Below are 26,975 nucleotides of genomic sequence, written 5' to 3'. Positions count from 1 at the left end.
AAATGAGTAAACAATAGTAAAATATAAGATATCAATTTCTTGCCACTGAATTGTAAAGAAATGTACAGTTTAACATAGTATGATTTTTTTTTTTTTTTTGGTCCATAAACAAGGGGTTTTGCATCATGTTACGATTGTCAGAGCAATGTAACATCAATAATAAATCTAGCAGCAATATTTCAGTAATAAGATTGAGTTAGTCAGTCACTAAAAGAAATTGCTAAATTTTTTAATTATGCATTTCTCAGTGGGAAGCGGTGCTGGAGGTTTGTGTGCATATTTATTTTTAATTATTCAACTGGATTCATAAACAATTGTTAGTCAGTGAGGTAGTAAAAGGAAATGTGCATGTATTTTTTTTAATTATGCTCTAATGCACACCTTCCGTAACAAAATAATTGAAATATTTTTAATAATTAACTAGCAACATTTTGAAACATTTGTTTTATAGTTACAAAAAAGATCTAAAAACAATATTCAGATAACATTATTAATTTATTTTGTAGTTATTTTAAAAAATGTAAATTAAAAATGTTTTTTTTTTATTGATACGAATCATATAATGAATGTCATTACACATTTTTATTTAGCAAATAACATATTTTAAATAGGTAAATCAAATTAGCAGCAAAATGACTATTAAAGCACTGTTTACAGTCAACTAGATAGTGTTACTGTTTTTTTGAAGTCATACTTGCATGCTACTTACATACATACTTACATTGCGTGTCTGAAAAAGGGATGTAATCGTCTTCTGCTTTTTTTCTGGGGTGCATTTTTACTCCTGTCACCCCAACCACAAAGTGATTGAATGAGGCTCGTGACAGACGCTCAAGAGATTCGTGCTGGGATTGGCTGAGTGATCGTTTACTCAATTCAAGTAACAAATCAGAGAACACTTGCGGCCGCTAGGTCAAATAAAAAGTGTGGGCGAGTCGGGGGACAGAATCACCTGTTTCTGAAAAGTGAGGGGGATGTGTGTGCCCCCCCTCAATCGCAGAAGCGTAGTTTTTTGTCTTAGTTTAGCTGTCAGAAACTAAACATGTTGCATTGTGGGATATCGAAAGCAGTGAAGGACACTTCTATGCTAAATTCGATCAAAAGAAGGAACATTTCAAGACAAAAAGTGAAGTAGAATTTGATTTTAATGAGAAAAAAATGTAAAACTTTCAGACACATAATAAGTCAGCATTTAACCGCCTCCTACAGCACATTACTGGTAGGCTTCAGACTTCACTGCATTAATAAAATACTTTCTTAAAAAGCCTTTTATCAGCTGGCAGCTAGCTCTCTGCAACTCTCACATGGTCGCCCACTGAAGCTAAGCAGGGCTGCGCCCGGTCAGTACCTGGATGGGAAACCACATGGGAAAGCTTAGTTGCTGCCGGAAGTGGTGTTAGTGAGACGAGCAGGGGCGTTCAATCTGTGGTTTGTGTGGGTTCTAATGTCCCAGTATAGTGACAGGGACTCTATACTGCTCAGTGGGCGGATGAGACGTTAAACCAAGGTCCCAACTAGCTGGGGTTTAACCCCAGCATCCTGGCCAAATTTGCCCACAGGTGTCTGTACATCATGGCCTCCCAACCATCCCCATCTTTATCACTCTGTCTCCTCTCGCCCAATTAGCTGGTGTGTGGTGTGCGGTCTGGCGCAATATGGCTGTCGTTGCGTCATCCAGGTGGATGCTGCACACCGGTGGTGGATGAGGAGATTCCCCCAATGTGTAATGTGCTTTGAGTGTCCAGAAAAGCGCTATATAAATGTAAGGAATTATTATTATTAATCAAAAGGGCAGCATGGTGGGTAGCACAATTGTTTCACAGCAAGAAGGTTGCTGGTTTGAGCCCTGGCTGAGTAAGCTAGCGTTTTTGTGTGGAGTTTGCATGTTCTCCCCGTGTTTGCATGTGTTTCCTTCGTGTGATTCGATTTCCCCCACAGTCTGAAGACATGTGGTACAGGTCAATTGAATAGGCTAAATTGGCGGTGGTGTATGTAAGTGTGTAAATGAATGTGTGGGTGTTTCCCAGTGTTGGGTAGCGGCTGGAAGGGCATCCGCTACATTAAAAATGTGGGTAAGTTAGCGGTTCATTCCGCTGTGGCGTCCCCTGATTAATAAAGGGACTAAGCCAAAAAGAAAATGAATGAAAGTATACACATTTTCTGATGAAAATGCAGGACATTTTATCAATATGCAAACATTGCAAAGTGGGGAGGGTTGTTACCTACTAACTCCTTATGCTTATTTACTAGTATATAAAAACTTATTATATTGGCGACAAGAGCCTAGCGCATGGGTCTCAAACTTGATGCCTGGAGGGCCGCAGCTCTGCTCAGTTTTGCTCCAACCCTAATCAAACTCAGCTGATTCAAATAATCGAGGTGTTCTAGACTACTGGAGACTATTAAGCAGATGTGAGTCGGAGGTGGTTGGAGCTAAGCTATGCAGAGCTGTGGCTGTCTAAGAACTGAGTTTGAGACCATTGACCTAGTCAGGGGTATAGCAACCATTTTAAAAGTGGGGGGGACAGCTGTATGGTGATGTCACCCAAAAGTGATTAATCATTTATTAGCAATAAAGTTTATTTAATAATCTTTTAACCAAATTATAAAATAATTACAAAATATTAATAATAACAAACAATAAACAGAAACACACACATTTAAATTAAGTATTACTCTGTGTGAACATATTTTTAAATACTACAATGCAATTTCAAAATTGCAAGTTGATACGTGTGTGTGTGTGTGTGTGTGTGTGTGTGTGTGTGTGTATAGTTAACCAGGTCAGTGTAATTAGGCAAGTTATTGTTTAAGGATGGTTTGTTTTGTAGACTATCGAAAAAAATAGCCTAAAGGGGCTAATAATATTGACCTTAAAATGGTGTTTAAAATATTTGAAACTGCTTTTATTCTAGCCAAAATAAAACAAATAAAACTTTCTCCAGAAGAAAAAATATTATCAGACATGCTGTGAAAAATTCATAGTAGGGGGAGGTAATAATTCTGACTTTAACTCTGTGTGTGTGTGTATACAGCTGAAGTCAGTGTTATTAGCCCCCCTTTGAATTTTTTTCTTTTTTAAATATTTCCCAAATGATGTTTAACAGAGCAAAGACATTATCACAGTATTTCTTGAAATTCTTTTTTTTTCGACTAGAATAAAACCAGTTTAAGGTCAATATTAATAGCCCCTTTAGGCATTTTTTCCCGATAGTCTACAGAACAAACCACTGTTATACAATAACTTGCCTAATTACCCTAACCTGCCTAGTTAAACTAATAAAACCTTTAAATGTCACTTTAAGCTGTATAGAAGTTTCTTGAAAAATATCTATTCAAATATTATTTACTGTCATAATGGCAAAGATAAAATAAATCAGTTATTAGAGATGAGTTATTAAAACTATTATGTTTAGAAATGTGCTGAAATTTTTTTTCCTCTCCGTTAAACATAAATTGCCCCCTTTATGCAATTTTTTTTCGATAGTCTACAGAACAAACCACTGTTATACAATAACTTGCCTAATTACTCTAATATAAATGGTTTTGTCCTGGTCTTAAATGCAATATGAAGTTATAAAATCGGAATACAACAATTCATAATTCCGAAATTGAATTATTATGTTTAATATAAATAGTTTTTTTTATATTTAACATTTGCAAAGTCTTTAGGGTTTTTAAAATATTAAATTTATTCAGGAAAAATGTAAGAAATGAGTAAACAATAGTAAAATATAAGATATCAATTTCTTGCCACTGAATTGTAAAGAAATGTACAGTTTAACATAGTATGATTTTTTTTTTTTTTTGGTCCATAAACAAGGGGTTTTGCATCATGTTACGATTGTCAGAGCAATGTAACATCAATAATAAATCTAGCAGCAATATTTCAGTAATAAGATTGAGATTGAGTTAGTCAGTCACTAAAAGAAATTGCTAAATTTTTTAATTATGCATTTCTCAGTGGGAAGCGGTGCTGGAGGTTTGTGTGCATATTTATTTTTAATTATTCAACTGGATTCATAAACAATTGTTAGTCAGTGAGGTAGTAAAAGGAAATGTGCATGTATTTTTTTTAATTATGCTCTAATGCACACCTTCCGTAACATAATAATTGAAATATTTTTAATAATTAACTAGCAACATTTTGAAACATTTGTTTTATAGTTACAAAAAAGACCTAAAAACAATATTCAGATAACATTATTAATTTATTTTGTAGTTATTTTAAAAAATGTAAATTAAAAATGTTTTTTTTTTATTGATACGAATCATATAATGAATGTCATTACACATTTTTATTTAGCAAATAACATATTTTAAATAGGTAAATCAAATTAGCAGCAAAATGACTATTAAAGCACTGTTTACAGTCAACTAGATAGTGTTACTGTTTTTTTGAAGTCATACTTGCATGCTACTTACATACATTCTAACATTGTGTGTCTGAAAAAAGGATGTAATCGTCTTCTGCTTTTTTCTCGGGTGCATTTTTACTCCTGTCACCCCAACCACAAAGTGATTGAATGAGGCTCGTGACAGACGCTCAAGAGATTCGTGCTGTGATTGGCTGAGTGATCGTTTACTCAATTCAAGTAACAAATCAGAGAAAACTTGCGGCCGCTAGGTCAAATAAAAAGTGTGGGCGAGTCGGGGGACAGAATCACCTGTTTCTGAAAAGTGAGGGGGATGTGTGTGCCCCCCCTCAATCGCAGAAGCGTAGTTTTTTGTCTTAGTTTAGCTGTCAGAAACTAAACATGTTGCATTGTGGGATATCGAAAGCAGTGAAGGACACTTCTATGCTAAATTCGATCAAAAGAAGGAACATTTCAAGACAAAAAGTGAAGTAGAATTTGATTTTAATGAGAAAAAAATGTAAAACTTTCAGACACATAATAAGTCAGCATTTAACCGCCTCCTACAGCACATTACTGGTAGGCTTCAGACTCACGGGAGCAAACACCAACATGATCAGTTGACACCAGTCCTGATCCTTTGAGATATAAAGAATATTTACCTAATTTGAATCTGATCATCTCAGACATGTGGTAAGCCTGATTAACATGTAAAAAATGTCCATGTTTGCACATAAATAGCCGTGATGAGCAAAACTGCACATGCAATAATCTCAGTCTTCCCAAAAAGGCATAATAGGAATATATTATAATTATTCAAAGTATTTTAAACTGCTCATGATAACAGGTATGTTCAAGATCACTATACAGTGTAATTTGGGCACAGATGTGTCTGTGGGAGTTGACTATGGGGTCCATGTGAGGCTCTGGGCTCTCTGTGTATGTGGGTCATCAGACTCACTCTTTGATTCTGCTCTCTAGAGCCATGATTATCCACTTTCCTCCGATTGTTTTCTTGGCAAGTGTGAAATTGAAATGGTCTTTCACTTGGATTGGTTTGAAGACGCTTTGGTTTTGATCCAGTTGGATGGAAAGATTGAAGCTAGGCCTCGTTTACACTAATGCGTTGAAAATGCATAAGTTTTGCTACGGTTACACCATCTGTCCACACTACGCCGGAGTTTACGAGAGCCGAAAACGGAGCGTTTTTAAAAATGCTGGAAAGGCCGATTTTAGTCTAAAAATGCTGCTGCTCCGTCTCAGTGTGGATGGGGGAAAACAGAGACATCTGAAAACGAGGTGGGGCAGCAGACATTCGCCTCTGATTGTGTATTTTCCTTAATATTAAGTAGCCTAACGTAACACACAGTTCAGTCCTGCATCCTCTCCTTGTAAGTTCAGACTTTGCAAGTTTGATATGGAAAAAACACTCCCGAGCACATGCCCGGTAAATCTTCAAAGGGAACAGTGTACTTTATAAGCTTATTCACATAACCCTGACTATGTTGTTTCACTTAAAAATAAAATGAAAACATGATATTGTAACGAGGAGACTGACACGGAGGGATCCATTATGCAGTATTTATTAATCACAACTTCACTCAAACACACAATATGCACCGGAGTGCACACACACACACACATCCACAGTAGTAGTAAGGGTATCAAGAATGATGATAAACAGACACAGAGTGAGTTACCAGGCATGAGTGGAGGGTAATTAGCGAGAATCAGAGTCCGTGTATCAGGCTTGGGTCAAGGGCAGGCAGCAAGTATCAGAGTCCGTATATCAGGCGTGGGGCAGGCAGAAGGCGAAGCAAAGTAAGAGACAGGCTGGAGTCGTACACAAGAGATCAGGCTGGGAATACCGCTCAGTAATGCTGGCCTGGGCTGAACAAGACTTCGCACTGACTGAGTGTTTCAGTGCGGCTTATAAGAGGTACGTGGGTCGTTAACCAGATTCAGATCAGGTGTATGCGCAATCAGTGTAGATGGATGATGTAATGCTAAAAGTCCGGAGATGGTGGCCTCTGCTGGCCAGCGAGGGGAATGACCGGGACCGAGTCGGTGACAGATATAAAGAACTGCTTTTTTTCATTTTGATATTAGCAACTTAACAGACAGTCGTGCTTCATATATGAGCGTCATCTTCACTATATGCGTATTCATAACAAAACGGAGCCTCTAACATCACTGCCTCCTTTCATTTTCATTGAAAATACAAAACATATCCTCTCTTTTGCTGAATATCAGTTTTAATAATCGATAATGGCCATTATAAAAGTATAACGTACAATAAGTTTATACATTATAGGAAATAAAGGCAAGCAATCAGCCAATATACAGAATGTACATGGTTACATTAATTATTTACTTATCTTTTCGCTCAACCAAATCACGTTACCCGAGTAATATATTAAAAGACCAAAGTCGGGGAATATGTCATTAGATAAAGACAACAAGTTGAATTAAATATCACGGTTAGCAAATACAGTGAGATTAGATCCAACGGTAGATCCTTGAACACTCCGACAAGCACAGCTCTCATCTGGATAGATATGCTGCAGCGCATGGCAGAGTGTGTGTGTGTGTGGTCACGTGATGTGCATTTTCAGTGGTGTGGTGTAGACAGAGAGCTGTTCAGAAATGCTGGGTGAAACGCTAGTGTGGACGCAGATCGTTTTCATTCTAAAATTGCCGTTTTAAAACTAAAATGCACTAGTGTAAACGGGGCCTTAGTTAATGTGTGATGTCTGCAGCTACTGAGTTATGATCACTGCATAAAATATACAATTATACAACAACTATACATAAATATACAAAAATGCTACTTTTTTTGTGTATGTCTAAAATTTGGCTTACATTTCCAATAACCAATATCCAGAACTGAATTATAGTTTTTATTTGATACTTTTTTTTACACCACAATGAATTGAATATACTACTAAATAATACAATTAATAATATATAATACTAATACAACATAATAGATCATATCCATTCCATTCATGAAATAATAATGATATTATTATTATTATTAATATGATTATTATAAAAAAACAACAATGTAGGTGTTAATATTATTATAGCATTAATAATAATTTTTAACCTGGTGTAAGCCTGAAAATCCCACAATAAGTTTCAAAACCTCAGTTATTCAAGAACATGTGACATGTATGTATATATATATATATATATATATATATATATATATATATATATATATATATATATATATATATATATATATATATATATATATATATTTGACTTATGGCAAAAAAAATTACACTGAAAGCTGATTATCATATATATAAATTTTAAAAGAAAGGCTAGTTGTAAACATTTTGTTTTATTTAGGTAAAATTTTTACATGTGGAACAAAGTGTGTATAAATAAGCATGACTGATGACTATTATTGATATAATAGTTTAACCATAACATTTTTTTCATGTGTCAACATTGAGGATGTGTTTTACTGTCAGTCATAGATTCTTACTTAATCAGCTGTAATTATCAGCTTTGTTTATTTAGTAAAATTGCAAACGTATGTCAAACTATGTAAATAGTTAGCAAATATTTTTTCTTGACTTTATTTTTATTTATTAAAATATTAATAATACATAATCACATTATTTATCATGCAATTATTTAAGTATTATTAATTACTATACTTGATGTGTATGGAGATAAAGATCCATACACAGTTTATTAAAGAGAGGATGGTCAGTCAAACAGATACAAACAGAATCATAAGGGCAATCCAGAAGCGTAGTTAGAAACAGGTGAATGGTCACTACAGGCGGCAAAACAACATTAACGAGAAAGCAAATCAAGGGGTTAAAGATGCAGCAGGACGCAGCAAGACACAAAAACTCTTTGTGGTGTTACAATAACAAGACTCAGCCCAGAAGTGTGTGTGTGTGCTGTGTTTATAGTCCAGGTAATCATTAAACATTTGTTTCAGCTGCGTTTGTGTGAGTGTTCAGATTGTTGTCAGCAGGAGAGGGAGTTAATTTGTGCAAAGCATACTGGTAGTTGTAGTTCATGTGGTGGCATGTGTGTACTTCTCCAACAATCTGCAAACGCTCAATCGCTGGTGATTGTGACAATCATCAAATACTACAATTTTATTTAATTTGAAAATATACATTTATAAGACATTCAAATGTAATATAATTTAATTGAAATTAAAATGAATTGAAATGATATATATTCCTGTAATTTAAAGTTTTGCCAGCATCATTACTTTAGTCTTTAGTGATCATTTATAAATCATTCTCATATGCACATTTGCTACTCAAGAATCATTTATTATTAATAATACCAAATGCCTAAAACAGATATGTAAATCAAAGATTTATTCAAGGTGATGTAAAGGTCACACTGGTGCTGTTTTTCTGTCCAGTGAGTGAGTTTCAGCTAACAGTCTTCCAGCATGTGGACTGCTGTCTCTGTGCTCCCTCGGGCTCAGACAGGCAGGGGCTTCAAATTGTCTTTCATAACAAAAGAGGCAGTTTTTCAGCGTCTGTTTGCCCGTGAATGATGGCCATGTTGTGTAAGCGAGCAGCACAGCGAGACGTATTAACCAGTTTTGTTTTTTTCCCAGTCTCCTTATAGCTTCTAAAAATAGCCGTCCTCTGATTGCGTGGGCCGGTGTTTCCATGGCAACCATGTTCATTCACAGAAATTGGCTGTTTGAATGGGGCTTTGCAACGCCTTTTTTTCACACTCTGTCTCGATCGTCAACCACTGCCTACATTCAGCTTTCCTCTCAACTAGGGATGAGCAATGATGAGACTATATCACAGTATTCGTTGGTACTTATTGTGATTACCACATCAGTGACAATAATTCATGCATATCCACTATAAAACTAAAGCATGCTGTATCTTTAGAGAGTAGTATATACTTTCCTATTTTTTATTATTATTTTCAAAATAAAATAGATCTAGGGAAGAGTACAGCAGCATTGAGGCTTCAAATAAGCACAATGGCCTCCATCACCTATAAATGAAGGTAGTTTTGAATCACCAGAGGCCTCATGTACAAAGACTTGCGTTGTATTAATACTAAAACATTGTGTATGGACAAAGCAGTAAATGTGCGTACGCAGTAAAAAAAATCAAATACGTACACCACATACGCCGAATCCCACGTATATTCTTTTTGTATATCCGATAGAACGTGAAACTGAGCGCATGTGGATGAGCGCAAAACCTCTCCTTGCTTCCTCCCCTGTATAAATATGGTAATGACTCTGGCAAAAACCAAACAAAAAAGCAATGGCAAAAGCAAGCAAGAAGAGAAACTTCACAAAATGTGAATTGTAGGTGCTCCTATCGGAGGTAGACCGGAGAAAAATTTGCAAGTTTGTCCTCCGGAATTAATAACAAAAGAAAAAAATAGAGTGGAAGTGTTTAGCTGATGCTGTTAACGCAGTGGGGTCTGAACATCGCACTGAGTGAATAAAAAAAAATGGCCCGATGTAAAGGTGCAGGTTAAGAGAAGAACCGCGGCGCGCCAAATAAAGTGTGGACCGAACAGGCGGGGGATGCTGAACTAACACCCTTTGAGGAGAGAGTTGCCACAATTGTGGACGACACTTTACTGTCTGGAGTAGTATCCGTGTCTGTGGAAAACACAGATGTATTAGATGAACACTTGTTAGGGCGGTATAGCAGCACCCCTCCACTCCTATCAAGGCAGCGCCACTGGCATTTCAGCTACCCAATCGCCTGCTCTACAACTGGTCGACACTGCCATTGCCATAAGCTAAGGGTTGTATTCATTTGCAAATGCTTTTATATGTTCTAAATCACATAATTAGTAAAATATATATATATTTGTGTGTGTGTGTGTGTGTGTGTGTGTGTGTGTGTGTGTGTGTGTGTGTTGGTGCGATTTTGTAGTGTGCAATTTAACATAATTGCCTCTAGGAGTCGCTAATGGAAAAAAATAAACACACACACAAGAAATACACGTACGCCAGACATGAAGTTGGCTAGGACCAACGCACATTCTCATGTTCATTTCATCATTAGTAAATCCAAATGTGAGCATGAAATCTGGCGTATGCAAAGTTTTTGTGCGTACGCAGCGTTGATACATGAGGGACCGGGTTTCTTTCTGGAGTGGACAAACTGGCCAAACTGAGCAATTGTTTGAGAAAGGTCTTAGTGTCAGCGGGTGACCAAGACTTTCAGAGGGTCATTTTGAAAGTGCTCCTGAGTTTCTTTGTGGAGTAGGCATGGGCCGGTATAAGATTCTGACGGTATGATAACCTTGTATAAAAATATCACAGTTTCACGGTATCACGGTATTGTGATTACTGCTGTAAAATATATATTTATATATTTTTAAATCTCTGGGTGAAAAACAACATGTCAGGCTGAATATCATTCATTCATTCATTCTCTTTTCAGCTTAATCCCTTTAATAATCTGGGGTCGCCACAGCGGAAGGAACCGATAACTTATCCAGCACATGCTTTACGCAGCAGATGCCCTTCCAGCTGCAACCCATCACTGATTGGGAAACATCCATCCATACACTACGGACAATTTGGCCTACCCAATTCATTTGTACTGCATGTCTTTAGAATGTGGGGGAAACTGGAGCACCCGGGGGTAACCTACTTGAACGCGGGGAGAACATGCAAACACCACACATAAACGCCAACTGACCCAGCCAAGGCGACAGCACAATTCTTTGTCTAAAAGAAACCAGGCATCACTTATTACTTGGCCAATACCATCCTTACTGGAAAGCATAGTCATGTAGTGGAATGTTTTTCAGGGGCAGGTACTGGAAAACTAGTCAGGACTGAGTGAAAAATGAATTAACCTGATCCAGAGCACTCTGCAGCTCAGACTTGGAAAACGGTTCCTCTTTCAACAGGACACTGACCTGATGCACACAACCAAGAGAACAAAGAAGTGGCTCGAGGAAACTCTGTGAATCTCTTTGAGTGGCTTTCCCAGAGCCCAGACCTGAACTCGAATGAACATCTGAAAATGGCTGTGCACTGATGCTCTCCATTCATCCTTATGGAGCTTGAGAGAACCTGCATAGAATGGGAGAGACTGCCAAAATAGAGATGTGCCATGTTCATGACATACTCAAACAGGCTGTAGTTGGTGCCAAAGTTGCTTCAACAAAGTATTGATCAAAGGCTCTGAATTCTTATGTTCATGTGTGTTTTTTTAAATACATTTTCAATGATTTCAATTATTTATTCACATTGTCATTATGGCATAATATTTGTACACTTTTGAGGACATTTTTTCTATTTAATTAATTTTGGAATAAAGCTGAAACAACAAAACGTGACCATTAGTTTTAATAGAAGTCTACGTGTCTAGACAAGAATCAATGGCAAGGCAAGGCCCCTGTGTTTGCGAGTGACCACAAATGTGTTTTTTTTTGTCTGGGATTATTATAGTGCACAATTTCAGTGGAGAACAGTGGATTCAGAATTTTGGGATGAACAGATCCACTGATTTTCACACTGCAATATGACCTTCTGTTGTAGAATCATTCCCAGAAGACAGTTTCAATATATAAACCCGTTTTCTGTCGCACCGATCAAATCATTTCCATGTTTTTTATCAGTATTATTGCGGCAAAATGAATTCTTATTGTTGAGTGATGTTTTCCTGGGATATCCCTAGCTGAAAAAAAACACCAACAAAGAAATTGTAATGATTTTAATGCTTATAATGGAAATTTAATTGGTTTGAATGGAAACTGTAAGGTTGCTCTGAGTCTCATTTAATACATCGCCTTCTATTGGTAGCATGCTAAAACTAATAAATCCTAACAGAATATGTCTTAGGACACATTAAAACATATAAATGTACTGTTTCTGATGGTTAAATTTGGTGGCTGTTAAAGTTTTTAATAGTAATTGTAGAAAACATGAGAACTTCAGTGATGGTTTCCATTGTTTTTTTCCCAGCATTGACAAATGATATCGGCCATCCCCACTCTGAACGTGTTCTCTTCACTGTCTTTGTCTCGTGACATTAGGGCCTTCTCTCTTGTCATTTTTCAGCATCCATTATAAGCTCAGCTGGAAAATCTGCTCGTAATTGAAAGGACCTCCACAAAAGGACAGTTTTAGTTCTCAGCTGTCATGGCAGACGCCTCCAGCACCGCGTCTGCGTGCGTTTGTGCTATTTATAAACGTATTTGAGCTCAGCTTGCGGCACTGCAGTGAATTCGACCATCTCTGTTCAGCTGCAGAGCATCATAACACACAATAACTTCCTGTATACTTTCAAATTATAACAGGAAGTATTTCAGAACATACAAACAAAAAAGAGATTCACTTATATGTATAATCTCGAATTAAATATGATTTCCTTTCTAAAATGTAACAGTTTTTCTAAAATACAAAAAAATTTTACCTAGAAAGGTGTATTTTCAGTATTTGCAAACCTAGATACACAGACATCTCATTGTTTATGTGAAATCAATTAAACTAAGCCTTACCTACTTATTCCAGCACCTTGTTCATTTTCTGGTTTCTGCAGATGACTCAGGAGACGAGGGTCCTCTAGCCCAGCCAGACCGTGCTCTTATCCAGGGGGCGCTCAAGACTCTGGTCAGCAAGCTTGAAGATCTCAGCACCTGCAACGAGCTGATAGGGAAGCACGGTGCAGCTCTCCAGCGCTCCCTCAGTGAACTTGAAGACCTGCGCGCTCCCACCGACGGTACCGATAAACTGAAAACAGTCAACGAGAGGGCCACACTCTTCCGCATCACTTCCAATGCTATGATCAATGTGAGTTACACGTCTAGTAAAAGAAGCCTGTTATTGACCTTATTCTTAACGTACAAGTGTTTGTAGAGAAAGTAGTTTGATGATTTTCTGTTGTTTATTATTAGGCTGGCCTGTGTAGCAAGCCAGACTATTGTTATCCTATTTTTCTTCTGAGACTAAAAATTAAAATCTATCTCCTCCTAGAGCTTTCAAGCTATGATCACCAAACTCACACCAGACCTCCAAACTGGTCTGACTCGGGTTGCTATATCTTTTCCGACTGATCCGACTTTTGGTTTTCCGAAAAACGTCCTGGGACCGTCTGAAAAATCCCATTGACTTAACATTGGACAAAACTTCGTGACCTCATAAGTCTGCACCAGACTGTCCTACAGGCTTCTAACTGGGCTCATTTAACTCAGACTATCTAACTGCCAATAACTGATGAGCTTTTAACTTTCTGGCCACACCCTAGCAACCACTTTTGGGACCCTAGAAACTGTCCCATAGACTTCCACTGCAAAAGACTCTCATTGACTTTACATTGGGTCAAACTTTGTGAGCTCATAACTCTACATCAGACTGTCGCACAGACTTCTAACTGGGCTCATTTAACTCAGACTACCAAACTACCAATAACTGATGAGCTTTTAACTAGCCACACCCCTAACAACCAGATACGGCACCCTAGCAACGGTCCCACAGACTGCCATTATAGAGGTTCAGATTGATATCGTCATGCTGCAGTGTGATAGAGACATGGGTGTTGCTTTTAACTGTTCATACTGGCAAGAAGGTTTGATACATCATCAGTCTAAGCTGTCAATCCACTCCATAGCAACAAAACAGACTAACCTAGCAACGATATAACAGCAGCTATATCTCAGTATCAGAACATCGTAGAGAAGCGGGGGTTGGCTTGTTTGACTTATGCTAGCACACCATCCATCCATCCATCCATCTATCCATCCATCCCTCTATCTATCTATCTATCTATCTATCTATCTATCTATCTATCTATCTATCTATCTATCTATCTATCTATCTATCTATCTGTCTGTCTGTCTGTCTGTCTGTCTGTCTGTCTGTCTGTCTGTCTGTCTGTCTGTCTATTTAGCTATCTATCTTTCTTTTCATACTTTTTAAAACTGTTTAAACCGAATAAACTATTACCATCAGGCTTTCACAAGCCAGCCTCAAAGTTTGTTCTCAAAGTTTAAGAATCTAATAATTTCTCTCTTTGCCAACTGAATCGGAAGTTCTGAAACAATCGCAAAAGCAAGCACACTATGAGATCCAGACTTTCTACACTTTTCTTTAGTGCGTGTAGTTGATATTTGAGCATGGCAGGTTCTTAAAAAGTCTTTAATAGCGAGCAAATTTTGGTAGGGCAATTAAAAATCTCTACTTACTAGGCCAGTTAAAAAAAATAAGTTGAGGCCTGATATACATGTATTTACAAGTTTGGTGGTCTTAAGTTTCATTTTAAATTAAATTTAAAAAAAAGTAAAAGTCTTTAATGTATATGTCTTTAACGTTGTTAAACTAGATGTCCTGGAAAAAGATTTACAGTGTTATATAGTACAAAGTCAATCAAAAGGCAGTTATTCTCCCTCAAAGACTTCAATTCTAGATTTCATATGGCCATATGGCCATTACATTTCATTTAACAGTACGGGGGAGAGCACATATAAAATTTCTCATGAGCAATCTTTGAAGGGAACATAAATAATTGTTTATTTATAAGCAAAAATATTTGTAATATATTTTTAAACATTCATTCATTTTCTTATTGGCTTAGTCCCTTTATTAATCTGAGGTCGCCACAGCGGAATGAACCACCAACTTATCCAGCATGTTTCCAATACAACAATACAGCTTTTTTGTGTTTCTTGTTTAACTCCCACAAGCACAAGCTGTGAAGACTTCGCCCTCATCTCGAAGGGGGAGGGGGCTTGGGTGGAGCACAGCAGCCTATTTGCATTTAAAGAGACACAAAAACAGCTTCCAAATGATGCATTTACAGTATTGCGTAAATAATGATTTTGAGGTACTGTGAGCTGAAACATCACAGACACTGAGGGACACCTGGGACTCGAAAAAGGGGCACATTGGGACCCTTTTAACTCAAAATTAGGCTCTGTAATTTTAAAAAATGAGAGTGATAAAAAGGAGGGGTTGTGACTTCATAATGGTTATAAAATAATTTTTGAAAAAATTTGGTAACAGGCCTGTCAGGACTTTGTGGATCTAGCAGAGGGACACAGCCGGCGGTGGCAGCGTGCATTGCAGTATGAAAGGGAACAGCGCCACCACCTGGAGGAGACAATTGAGCAGCTAGCCAAACAGCACAACAGTCTGGAGAGAGCCTGGAGAGAGTCCCCCAGCACACTCAACCGTGAGACTTTGTTTTCTGCTGAGATGGTTTACAGAATGTCCAAGCTGTTTTATTGCTACCAAAGGAAAACCTTAAAAGTTGATCTTGTGACATATATTCCAGTATTTTGAAGTTTTACAATAGTGTTTATGTGCACAATCATTTTGGTTTTATTCAGTTATTTTTTTTGCAAGAAATTAAGGGCCCTATCATACACCCGGCGCAGTGTGGCGCAAGGCGTGACGCAGTAGTCTTTTGGTAGTTTCAGCTTGGCGCAAGAGTGGTTTTGAGGCGTTGCGCTACGCTGTTTAAATATCAAATGCATTAGCGCTCATTTTTGCGCCCATAGGCGTTCTGGTCTAAAAAGGAAGGCGTTCTGAGGCGGACCGCTGGCGCGTCGCTATTTTGATAAACTATAATAGATTTTTCATTAGACCAAAACAAACCCGGTCTAAACTCCGGCGCAGAGTTGCACCTCGCTTACACACTGCTTAATACGCACAAGAGAGCAATAGGCAAATATCTTTACATATGAAAAAATGTAAATATTAAGGATATATATAGGATATAATAAGAATAGATATAGAATATAAATATAAAGGATTAAAATATTACAAAACATATTATTTTCTAGCTTACATAAATATGAAATCCACTGCTTTTATGTCTTCTTCATCTCGTGAGGCTTTTTCAGTTCATTCATAACAATTTGCTTTTGTATAATGTTATTATTATTAGCAGTATTATTTATTATATCCATATTTATATTTGTTTTATTAAAAACAAGCTTAGATTTGCCCACCTGTCAGGTTTTAGACCATATGGGGCACAGCATGTGTTTTAGGATATAACTCAGGTTTTTGTGCACATTTTGTTATTATTATTCATTTATTCGTTTGCTGGAAATTAGAACTGAATTTAGAAATAGTTTTGAAATGAATATTTGCACTTAACAAACAAAAGTATTTATTTATAGACTAATTGATGTCTGTGCGTAAAGGTTTCCCTATCCAAGAGCGAAAGTGAAAGTGATCCATTATCTCTCATTCTCACGCAGTAGATGCTCTGTTTGACAGTTTTCTGTTAAAAAACTGTCAACTGTGAACTGTTTGCTTGTGAAATGCTCATTTTTTCCACTTAGACTTACTTTGCGTCCTGTAAATAGCGAATGCGCTCTTGGCTCGACGCAGCTGACTCTTAAAGGCAATGGAAGATGAGACTCTAATTGGTTTATTCTCAAAACACACCTATAACTCATTAAGAAAATAAACTCAACCCTTTTAGACCATGCGCCGTGGCGCAAGGCAGATTTCCCGTCCTTAAATTAGCAAAAACGCGTCCTGACACGCCCTGAAAGCGTTTGCGCCCTGCGTTTTGCGCTCTGCGCATGGACTGTCAAAATAGAGCCCTAATTCTTTATTCAGCGTGAATGCTCAAAATAAAACTTTTTTCTTAAATGTATGAAAATATAAAACTGAAAGCCTGTGGCTTAGACATTTCTAAGTTGTTGGATTTTTTAAAATTCTGTGGTTGAAACAAGCTTCCTCCAGTTATTTTAAAATGCATTAATATGTTAGAATATAAGTTTTTTGTTGTTGTATTCCTGGTTTTATATTTAATCAATGCAGTCTTAGTGCGCATAAGACTTTTCTAAAAGATTAAAAACCAAATTGGCTACAAATCTTTGAATGGAAGTGGAAGTGTTTCTGTCATTCTGTATTTAAAATGTAGGCAATGATAAAATCTAGGAATAAATTATTTTAATTTTAAAAGTTTTCAAATGCGAATCAATATAAATTGTGTAGATACTAAATACGAGGGGCATGTGGATCTTAATTTAGGTCAGACTTAAATTGCAGTACTCACTAAAGCAGGTAAATGCTGACCCATCAATAAATGCGTCTTTTTTCTTCCTTCAGAAGCAGCAGAGGGAACACTGGAGGGAGAATCCAGTGAAGAGAATGAAGACATAGAGTTCTTTGATGCCATGGAAGATTCTCCAGCCTTCATCACAGTGCCTGCGGACAATCACTCACAGCACAGGTTTATACACTAATCATACGATAGTCAATGGCAATCACTGACCATCTGACACATAAAAAATGACAAATAGTTTAGAGTCATAGACAAAAATGTTAAATGATTTTCTCTGGACTGACGATTTATAAGATTTAAATTTAGGTTTGATTACAAGATAATTGTTCTGTAAATTAATCTGTAAACCTCTGATGACATTTCCTCCAAATTTAAAATAAAATTGGTTGCCTTAGGAGCTTGTTTTCTCCATAAAATAACAAAAGGCTGCCATATTTTCAGACATATTTATTTTGAATTTATTTTTTGACAGGACAATCTAAATGTTTTAGCATCAAATGAGTTAAATATTTCAATATTGTACAAATACAAACTTTAAGTGGCAACATTTTGATTGAAATTTGGATAAAAAGTTCTCAGACCTTTACAGAAAAAAACAAATATAAAGAAATTCTCAAATACATACTGATTGTAATAAATCCAGCAAATCCAGAGTGAATTGCCAAGTTGTTTTCTCATTTATGTGCGTGTGTGTGTATTTACCTACCTTATGTCTGAATAATGCATGATCTTCTTTCTAGTGTTGTTTGCACATTGCATGTGTACAGTAAGAGGCAGATGATATTTCACCCTTGTGTGTGTGTGTGTGTGTGTGTGTGTGTGTGCGTGTGTGTGTGTGTGTGTGTGTGTGTGTGTGTGTGTGTGTGTGTCTCTCAGACTCTTGAGCAGTAACCAGAGCGTGACCAGTGGAAGTTTATCTAGTAACTGGAGCCAGGACGACAATGTGAGTTTGGGCTTTAGATTATTAATAATACATACAAACACAACTACACATGCTAAAATAACACTGAACACCTTTAAGTGTCAGTAGTCGTTTATTCTCGCAAAAGTATTACAGTTCAGTTAAAAGCTTCAAAGCTTTCCAAAATTGCACACTGCAATTCAACAAAAGCAAAATGTTTATACACTACCTGATAAAAGTCTTGTCACCTACCCAAGTTTTAGGAACAACAAATAATAACTTGACTTCTAGTTGATCATTTGGTATCTGAAGTGGCTATATGAAAGGCAAAGACCTCTAGATTACGCTTATTTTTCCAAAATAAAACATGATCATGCCGTGATTTTTACTTATTTAATTAGGAGAGTAATGTCTGATTTTACTTAAACTAAAGTCTTGCCACTTAACAGAAATGATGTACAGCATAGAATATACAGTCATGCTGCAGTGGAAGAAGAATTAATATTGTGTATGACTCCCATGAGCTAGACAACAGCATCCAGACATCTCCGCAATGACTCGAATAACTTATTAATAAAGTCATCTGGAATGGCAAATACATCGTTCTTGCAGGACTCCCAGAGTTTATCAGGATTCTTTGGATTCATCTTCAGTGCCTCCTCCTTCATCTTACCCCAGACATACTTAATAATGTTCATTTCTAGTGACTGGCCTGGCCAATTCTGAGTATGAGAAGGAGCGCTATCCTGCTGAAGAGTTTGCCTTCTGTGGTTTCTGTGAGAATCTTGAGTTCATGCAGGTTCCAACAGATCTTCTGCAGTATTTGTGACGATTGGGATTCAGTTCAACAGACGATTCATCAGAAAAATCTACCTTCTGCCACTTCTCCAAATGGTCAACAAGAAGTCAAGTTATTATTTGTTGCTCTTACAACTAGGATCACATCAAGACTTTTGTCAGGCAGTGTGTATTATGCATGGATTTTAAGCTTGCTATAGGCTACAAACACAGATTCACCCAGTGAGCACTACAGTTTAGGGTACTTCTTAAAAGTACTTGAAAGTTTAAAAGTTCTTGAAAGTACTTTAATGATTCAGGGCCTGGAAACTACTTTAAACAAACACAGGTCCTTGAATTAGGTACTTGAATTAAATTTGAAATTTTTTTTTTTTTGTGCTTAAGGGCCCTATCATACACCCGGTGCAGTGTGGCGCAAGGCATGAAGCAGTAGTCTTTTGGTAGTTTCAGCTTGGCGCAAAAGTCGTTGAGGCGTTGCGCTACGCTGTTTAAATAGCAAATGCATTAGCGCTCATTTGTGCGCCCATAGGCGTTCTGGTCTAAAAAGGAAGGCGCTCTGAGGCGGACCGCTGGCGCGTTGCTATTTTGAGAAACTATAATAGATTTTTCATTAGACCAAAACTAACCCGGTCTAAACTCCGGCGCAGAGTTGCGTCTCGCTTACACACTGCTTAATACACACAAGAGAGCAATAGGCAAATATCTTTACATATGAAAAAATGTAACTATTAAGGATATATAAGGGATCTAATATAGTATATAAATATAAAGGATTAAAATATTACAAAACATATTATTTTCTAGCCTACATAAATATGAAAAAGCACTGCTTTTACGTCTTCTTCATCTCGGGAGGCTTTTTCAGTTCATTAATAACAATTTGCTTTTGTATAATGTTATTATTATTAGCAGTATTATTTATTATATCCATATTTATATTTGTTTTATTAAAAACAAGCTTAGATTTGCCCACCTGTCAGGTTTTAGACCATATGGGGCACAGCATGTGTTTTAGGATATAACTCAGGTTTTTGTGCACATTTTGTTATTATTATTCATTTATTCGTTTGCTGGAAACTATAACTGAATTTAGAAATAGATTTGAAACGAATATTTGCGCTTAACAAACAAAAGTATTTATTTATAGACTAATTGATGTCTGTGCGTAAAGGTTTCCCTATCCAAGAGCGAAAGTGAAAGTGATCCATTATCTCTCTTTCTCACGCAGTAGATGCTCTGTTTAACAGTTTTCTGTTAAAAAACTGTCAACTGTTAACTGTTTGCTTGTGAAATGCTCATTTTTTCCACTTAGACTTACTTTGCGAATAGCGAATGCGCTCTTGGCGCGACGCAGCTGACTTTTAAAGGGAATGGGAGATGAGACTCTAATTGGTTTATTCTCAAAACACACCTATAACTCATTAAGAAAATAAACTCAACCCTTTTAGAACATGCGCCGCTGCGCCAGGCAGATTTCCCATCCTTAAATTAGCAAAAACGCGTCCTGACACGCCCTGAAAGCATTTGCGCCCTGCGTTTTGCGCTCTGCGCATGGACCGTCAAAATAGAGCCCTATATGTTTATTTTTTTTATTTCAGCAATTGTATTGTGCTGCTGTCAAAAAAAAGACTTCTATAAAAAAAAATAAATAAATTATAAATTCCTAATGTACAAATCTCAATTTTGTACAAGAACTATGGCAAATAAATGTAAATTCAGCACATTATTAAAGTTATTTAAACATGACTGTTTAAAACAGTCAGCATGTTTGAAAATGACACATTGAAAACATCATTATTACTCTGACATTTTAATGAAAGTATTAAGTGTAAGTGAAATGTTAAGTACAGTAAGGAGTTTGGTGGCATTAAATATGCTGGGAAAAGTGCTTTATTGTAAAATCAATGGTGCTTTAAAAAGTCCTTAAATCTGCTGTTCATGAAGGAGTAGGATAGTTTAATCCACAAACAAGACTAATAATTAACTCCAAACCATTATAAGTTTAGTTCTTCTGTTGAAAACTATAGATCATATTAAAGAATGTTGGCCACGTGTAAAGACTGATTTATTGAGCCAATGATAGAAGGAAAACATACAGATGGCTATCAATCAAACACTATTTCCAAATGGAAATCAATAGCTCTCAATTTTCAGCATTCTTCAAAATACCTTCTTTTGCATTTACATTTACATTTAGTCATTTAGCAGACGCTTTTATCCAAAGCGACTTACAAATGAGGACAAGGAAGCAATTTACACAACTATAAGAGCAACAATGAATAAGTGCTATAGGCAAGTTTCAGGTCTGTAAAGTCTAAAAAGGAAAGTATTAGTAGTATTAGTATTTTTTTTTTTTTTTTTGGGTACAGTTAGTGTGATATTCAGAGAGGCAATTGCAGATTAGGAAGTAAAGTGGAGACTAAATAGTTGAGTTTTTAGTCGTTTCTTGAAAATAGCGAGTGACTCTGCTGTTCTGATGCAGTTAGGGAGTTCATTCCACCAACTGGGCAGATTGAGCGTGAGCGTTGGCAAAAGTGAGCTTTGAAAATGTGAGTTTTGCATTCTAAAAGTAAATACATTAGTAAATACATTTTTGAATGAACTAATGACCAGTTCCAAACTTTTGCCAAAATGCTTAACCAGAGCAGGCTTTCATAACCCAGCGTTAAAAGTGAAGTTCTCCCCATTTCTAAACGACAAGTGTCAAAAGTGTAAAGTGCACCACATTTGTTCAGCAGATAGTTTTGTCTGTTCACAGGACGGTTCTGGTAGTTACCTGCGCAGAGGGAGACGCCGCCGCATCCCGGATAAACCCAACTACTCTCTCAACCTGTGGAGCATCATGAAGAACTGCATTGGCAAAGAGCTCTCCAAAATACCCATGCCTGTAAGAGCATCTCAGATTTAGTGTCTTATATAATATTGGGTTATTGAACTGCTTAGTGTGAAAGGTGTAAATGCTCACTCGCAGGTGAACTTCAACGAGCCACTGTCGATGCTGCAGCGTTTGACAGAGGATCTGGAGTACAGTGAGCTGCTGGACCGAGCGGCCCGCTGCGACTCGTCTCTGGAGCAGATGTGTTTAGTGGCCGCTTTCTCCGTCTCGTCCTATTCAACCACTGTCCACCGCATAGGGAAGCCCTTCAACCCTCTGCTGGGAGAGACCTATGAGCTGGACCGGCTGGAGGAGTATGGATACCGCTCCATCTGTGAACAGGTCTGAAACCACACTCATAAACACACAGTTATTCTTATGAATTTATAATGATTATGCAGTTTTTAACACAAAGTTTAAGCTCTAAATGTCAAAACTATACCGCTGAGAAGAAATGTTCTTTTGTAAAGCATACAAATACCATAATATGTTTGCAGATATTTAAGAAACATGCTATGTAAACATTCAAGTTTATCTGAAAAAACAATGCTAAAGTCAGATATCCTGCTTTGAAAATGTGAGTTACGTGCCAGAATATCTGTATTTGTTTTGGTCCCTTGAACCTGCCTAATGCCAGTTTAGCCAATTATATTTCAGCACCCCGGGTTGCCTTGATAGAACGCAGGGTATTTCATTAATTCAGTCAGAAACTCTCTCAAAACATGTATCAGTGTCCTCCAGTTGACTGTAACTTTCTCCAAAATGAGACTGATTCAGACTTCCACATGAGGTTATTAATTAGCCAATAATATAAATACTATGAGCGTATACATTAGGTGAGCAGGTTACATTGTAGCCACGTGTCCCAACAACACGCTACGTGATGAGATTTGCAATGATAAACAATTTGGCTGAAACACAACAGAAATTTAAATACAGCCAATCAAAAGCATTGAATATTTATTTACTGCACTCTAATGAAATGGTACGGTTTATAATCTAATAAATACATATTAAACCTCTTTAACATGAATAAATGTAGATGCTAAATCATGTGTTGGCTTGTACTAACAGTTCTAAAGTTAAATTTCAAACGCTGAGCTAAACTATCTGCTGCTGCTTTCAGTATATGGCAATAAATGTCATGTAAAATGGCATTTAACCTCACATTGTTACATTTAACATTGAATAAAGCATGAGGTGTAGCCTACCCAAGGTGATCATTGTCAGTTTATCCTGTTGTTCAGCTGCAAGACATTGAAGCTGATTCTAATTTATAAATTTGAGGTGTTGGTTAGTACAAAAACACCTTTTAAAATGGAGAATACTCCTTCTATCGTGTGCTGTTGCTTTTATATAGGACATGATTTAAATTAGCCTTTAGGCTTGATAGTCAGGCACACTCCTGTTGGTGTCTTCAATCTGGCAGCCTGCACTTGCAAGTGTTTTGAACCAGGAGTGCAATACCTAGTTCAATCACTGGTCGTACATACTGCACTTAAGAGGTTGTATGGTGTGTCACATAAAAAAAAAAAGTTTTTGAAATATATATATATATATATATATATATATATATATATATATATATATATATATATATATATATATATATATATATATATATAAAAAAAAATATATATATATATATATATATATATATATATATATATATTTTTTTTTTTTTTTTTTTTTTTTTTTTTTTAAAGAAGCCCAAACTAGTTTGTTTAATTAAAAGCAAAGCAATCTGAATCTAGGAGGTTGAAACGTGCTGTAAAAATACAAATTTTTAATTGGCATGTTTGATGTTATATAATAAAAATAAATTCCAAAATAATCATGTAAACAATAAAAATAATTTATAAATAAATTGTAATTCTACACCTTTTTACCAGGTTGGGAAACATTTAGAATAGTTGAAAAAATAATAAAAATATTTTAATTCACATATTTATAGAATAAAACCAGTTGTTTACCTAATATATATATATATATATATATATATATATATATATATATAAATATATATATATATATATATATATATATATATATATATATATATATATATATATATATATATATATATATATATATATATATATTCCAAATTGGACTATTAATATTACATTTTTTTATGTTTTATTGACTCTGACATCATAATTACATTGCATTTACAGTTACAAACATACATATTATTAACATAGCATTTCATAAATACATTTAATATAATACATAATGCATGTATATATTATTATTTTTTAAATTAAATTAATAAAAATGTTAGAAGGATTTCAGAAGACTGAGTAACACTGGAAACTAAAGTAAAGCCATGCTTGTTTTAATATTTCATAATATTCCTCTATAAATAGTATTGTTAATCAAATAAATGCCTTCTTGGCGAGCATACACGCCTTCTTTACAAACATAACATAAATCTAGCTGACACAAAGTCTAAAGCAGCTGTTTGTGTCTAAATAATAATAAAAACATACAGCACATATTTTGCTTGGCTTTTAATTAAAATGCTGTCTGTGAATGTGCACATGTTGACAGATTGTGTTTCTCTCAGATCAGTCATCATCCTCCAGCGGCGGCACATCACGTCATTTCACAGCGAGGCTGGACTCTGTGGCAGGAGATCACCATCGACAGCAAATTTCGTGGCAAATACATCTCCATCATGCCATTAGGTGATCCATCATGAACTATTAGAGCTGTATTAATAAGTACAGTCACTCTACGCAGATATGAAGTGCATGTATAGAAGTGCTGCATTAGGTAAACGTTGCTTCATAGTTTCTATTTTTACTCAGCCTTTTATACTGTGGCTTTAAGCTATTTTCAGAGCGACCTTGTTCACTTTCATTTCCACTTCCATTTCTCATCCTCCTGCTGTTATGCGTCCTTAATGGCTCTCTTTGCTCTCTGCAGGCAACATTCACCTTAAGTTCCACACCAGCGGGAATCATTATGTGTGGAGCAAGGTGACCTCCACCGTGCACAATATTATCGTGGGCAAGCTATGGATTGATCAAGTATGTACTCGGTTTTACACTGCGTCTGTGCATTACATTCACCCTTACTTCGTTAAAAATAAAGTTTTATTAATCTTTCCTAATGTTGAGATCAGAAGGAAGGTTTGGTTTCTAGTGTAGACCTGCATTTGCCTCTTGTAATGTATATAGTGCAAAGTGAATCAGAGGGTGAGACTAATTGGCCAGCGAAGCAGAAGTGGGCGTTGATCTTCAGTGGAGGCGGAGTTTCGTCACACTATTACGTTATAAGGTGTTTGTAATGAAGTTAATGACCACCTGGCAGGGGCGGACTGCGACTAAAAATCAGCCCTGGGACTGTAGCCACATCAGCCCACATTATCACACCGACACTGCCCCACCCTCGGACACGCATATTCACTACTTTTATTGGTGTACAGATGGTAAAATAATATAAGCAGTACCATATGTAATAGATGTTTAATAGATATTTATTTTGTGTTTGGACTTGTGAGGGAAACCGGGACGAAACCCACACAAACATGCAAACTCCACACAGAAACACCAATGATCCAGCCGAGGCTCGAACCATTGACCTTTTTGCTGTGAGGCGGCAGCGCTACCCATTGTGCTGTCCCATTTTGAGACTATTTCAGTTAATTTTATGCATTTGGCAGCGTCTAATTTTAGAGCCATTTTTAAGTTTCTCTGAGCTTTTTGGCACCGCCTTTCCTTTTTTTACGGTCCATCTCTGACAATTAGCTTGTGTTTCACCTAATGTTTGTTTGACATTCTAGCCAGATTTTGATTATGTCCGCGTAACCTCTGATTGGGTCGGCCCATCTCGAAACCAGCTGGCCATCGCCGATTGGGCCAATGTTTCTCATTTATTATTATTACTATTATCATCATCATCATCATCATCATAATATTCACATCTTGCAAGAAACAAAAACTGCCTGTATGTAAAAGCAATACTTATAAAAACATTTAATAAAAAATAGTATACCGGCCCACATTTAAAAAATGGTCCAGCCCTTCTGGCATTTGCCAGAATTGCCAGGTGGCCAGTCCGCCCCTGCCACCTGGCCTATGGAAAGAAGGGTGCAAAGAACCGATCGTGAAATAAAACAAACAGGCCGCAGCTCCTCACGGAGTCTACCGCCAAACAAAAATGTCCAGGCTTAGTCTTTTCTTTGGTCTTCTACTGCTGTCTCTTCTTCTATTATTCTCATAACAGGTGCTTCTCGTTATCACTTAAGCACTGGCCTCACCTGTTCCCACGGTTCTCTGTGGAAGCATAATCTACATTATTATTATTTCCATCATTATTATGTATATTTTAGTGGATGGTAAAAATGCTCCTCAATAATAAGCGTCTATTTTGCTCGTAACGGTATATTTGTTTTTTGTTCGGATGATGAACTTACCGTCAACAAACATTCACCGCTGCGGCACATCTTGATGTTCATGTTACGGTTGTTTATTTCATCGAAACACCAGTAAAGACATGGATTATTGCTAAACAAGACTGAGATTTGATTGCAGCAATTGCATTGAAGGCTAAGTTATTTATGTTCTTCTGGATTTTGTATACGTGTAGTGGAGTTTGTATCTGATTATTATATAACACATTAACATGTAATACACATAGCTGACCTGTATATAATAATTATTAGCGCTGTCAAATGAACTATTGTGTCCGAAAAAGTTTGTACACAGAAATATATATTAAATGAATGTTTATTACATGCCGCCTTTTCTTCTGTTTTTAAGCCAATTTCTCGACATTTCCTTTGGCCAATTTAAACAATTATAAACAACACAAAACATAAACATTTGTATCTCCGATTCCAATGTAGAAGAATCACTTTCTGCTTTACATATGAGTCTCGCGCGTCATCAATGAAGTCATGTAAAAACAATCTTTATAAGCTGTTTTTAGACTAACAAGTGAGGCAGCAGTCACACAGCACCTTTAACTCCATAGACTTCCATTCATATGCAAGTGAACGCGGCAGACAGGAAATGCAA

The 26,975-nt window shown here is 36.5% G+C and overlaps 1 protein-coding gene across 4 annotated transcripts in view; it reads left to right on the top strand.

The window, feature by feature from the left end:
* The window catches only part of osbp2a (oxysterol binding protein 2a), a 57,790-nt gene that overhangs the window by 22,645 nt on the left and 8,170 nt on the right, over positions 1-26,975 (top strand). For 3 of the 4 annotated variants that reach the window (XM_001334348.10, XM_073914413.1, XM_073914411.1), the window contains 8 exons: positions 12,893-13,143; positions 15,352-15,520; positions 17,419-17,542; positions 18,251-18,317; positions 21,832-21,960; positions 22,045-22,290; positions 24,518-24,638; positions 24,880-24,983. In XM_001334348.10, coding sequence (XP_001334384.4) covers positions 12,893-13,143; positions 15,352-15,520; positions 17,419-17,542; positions 18,251-18,317; positions 21,832-21,960; positions 22,045-22,290; positions 24,518-24,638; positions 24,880-24,983 — 1,211 coding nt within the window. Of the gene's footprint in view, positions 1-10,780; positions 11,160-11,255; positions 11,517-12,892; positions 13,144-15,351; positions 15,521-17,418; positions 17,543-18,250; positions 18,318-21,831; positions 21,961-22,044; positions 22,291-24,517; positions 24,639-24,879; positions 24,984-26,975 lie in introns of those variants that run through there. The other variant, XM_073914412.1, reaches the window with a different exon arrangement.

This window comes from Danio rerio, chromosome 10 (genome assembly GCF_049306965.1).
Source record: "Danio rerio strain Tuebingen ecotype United States chromosome 10, GRCz12tu, whole genome shotgun sequence".
In the NCBI taxonomy this organism is placed as follows: domain Eukaryota; kingdom Metazoa; phylum Chordata; class Actinopteri; order Cypriniformes; family Danionidae; genus Danio; species Danio rerio.
This window is presented reverse-complemented; position numbering and strand designations above follow the sequence as displayed.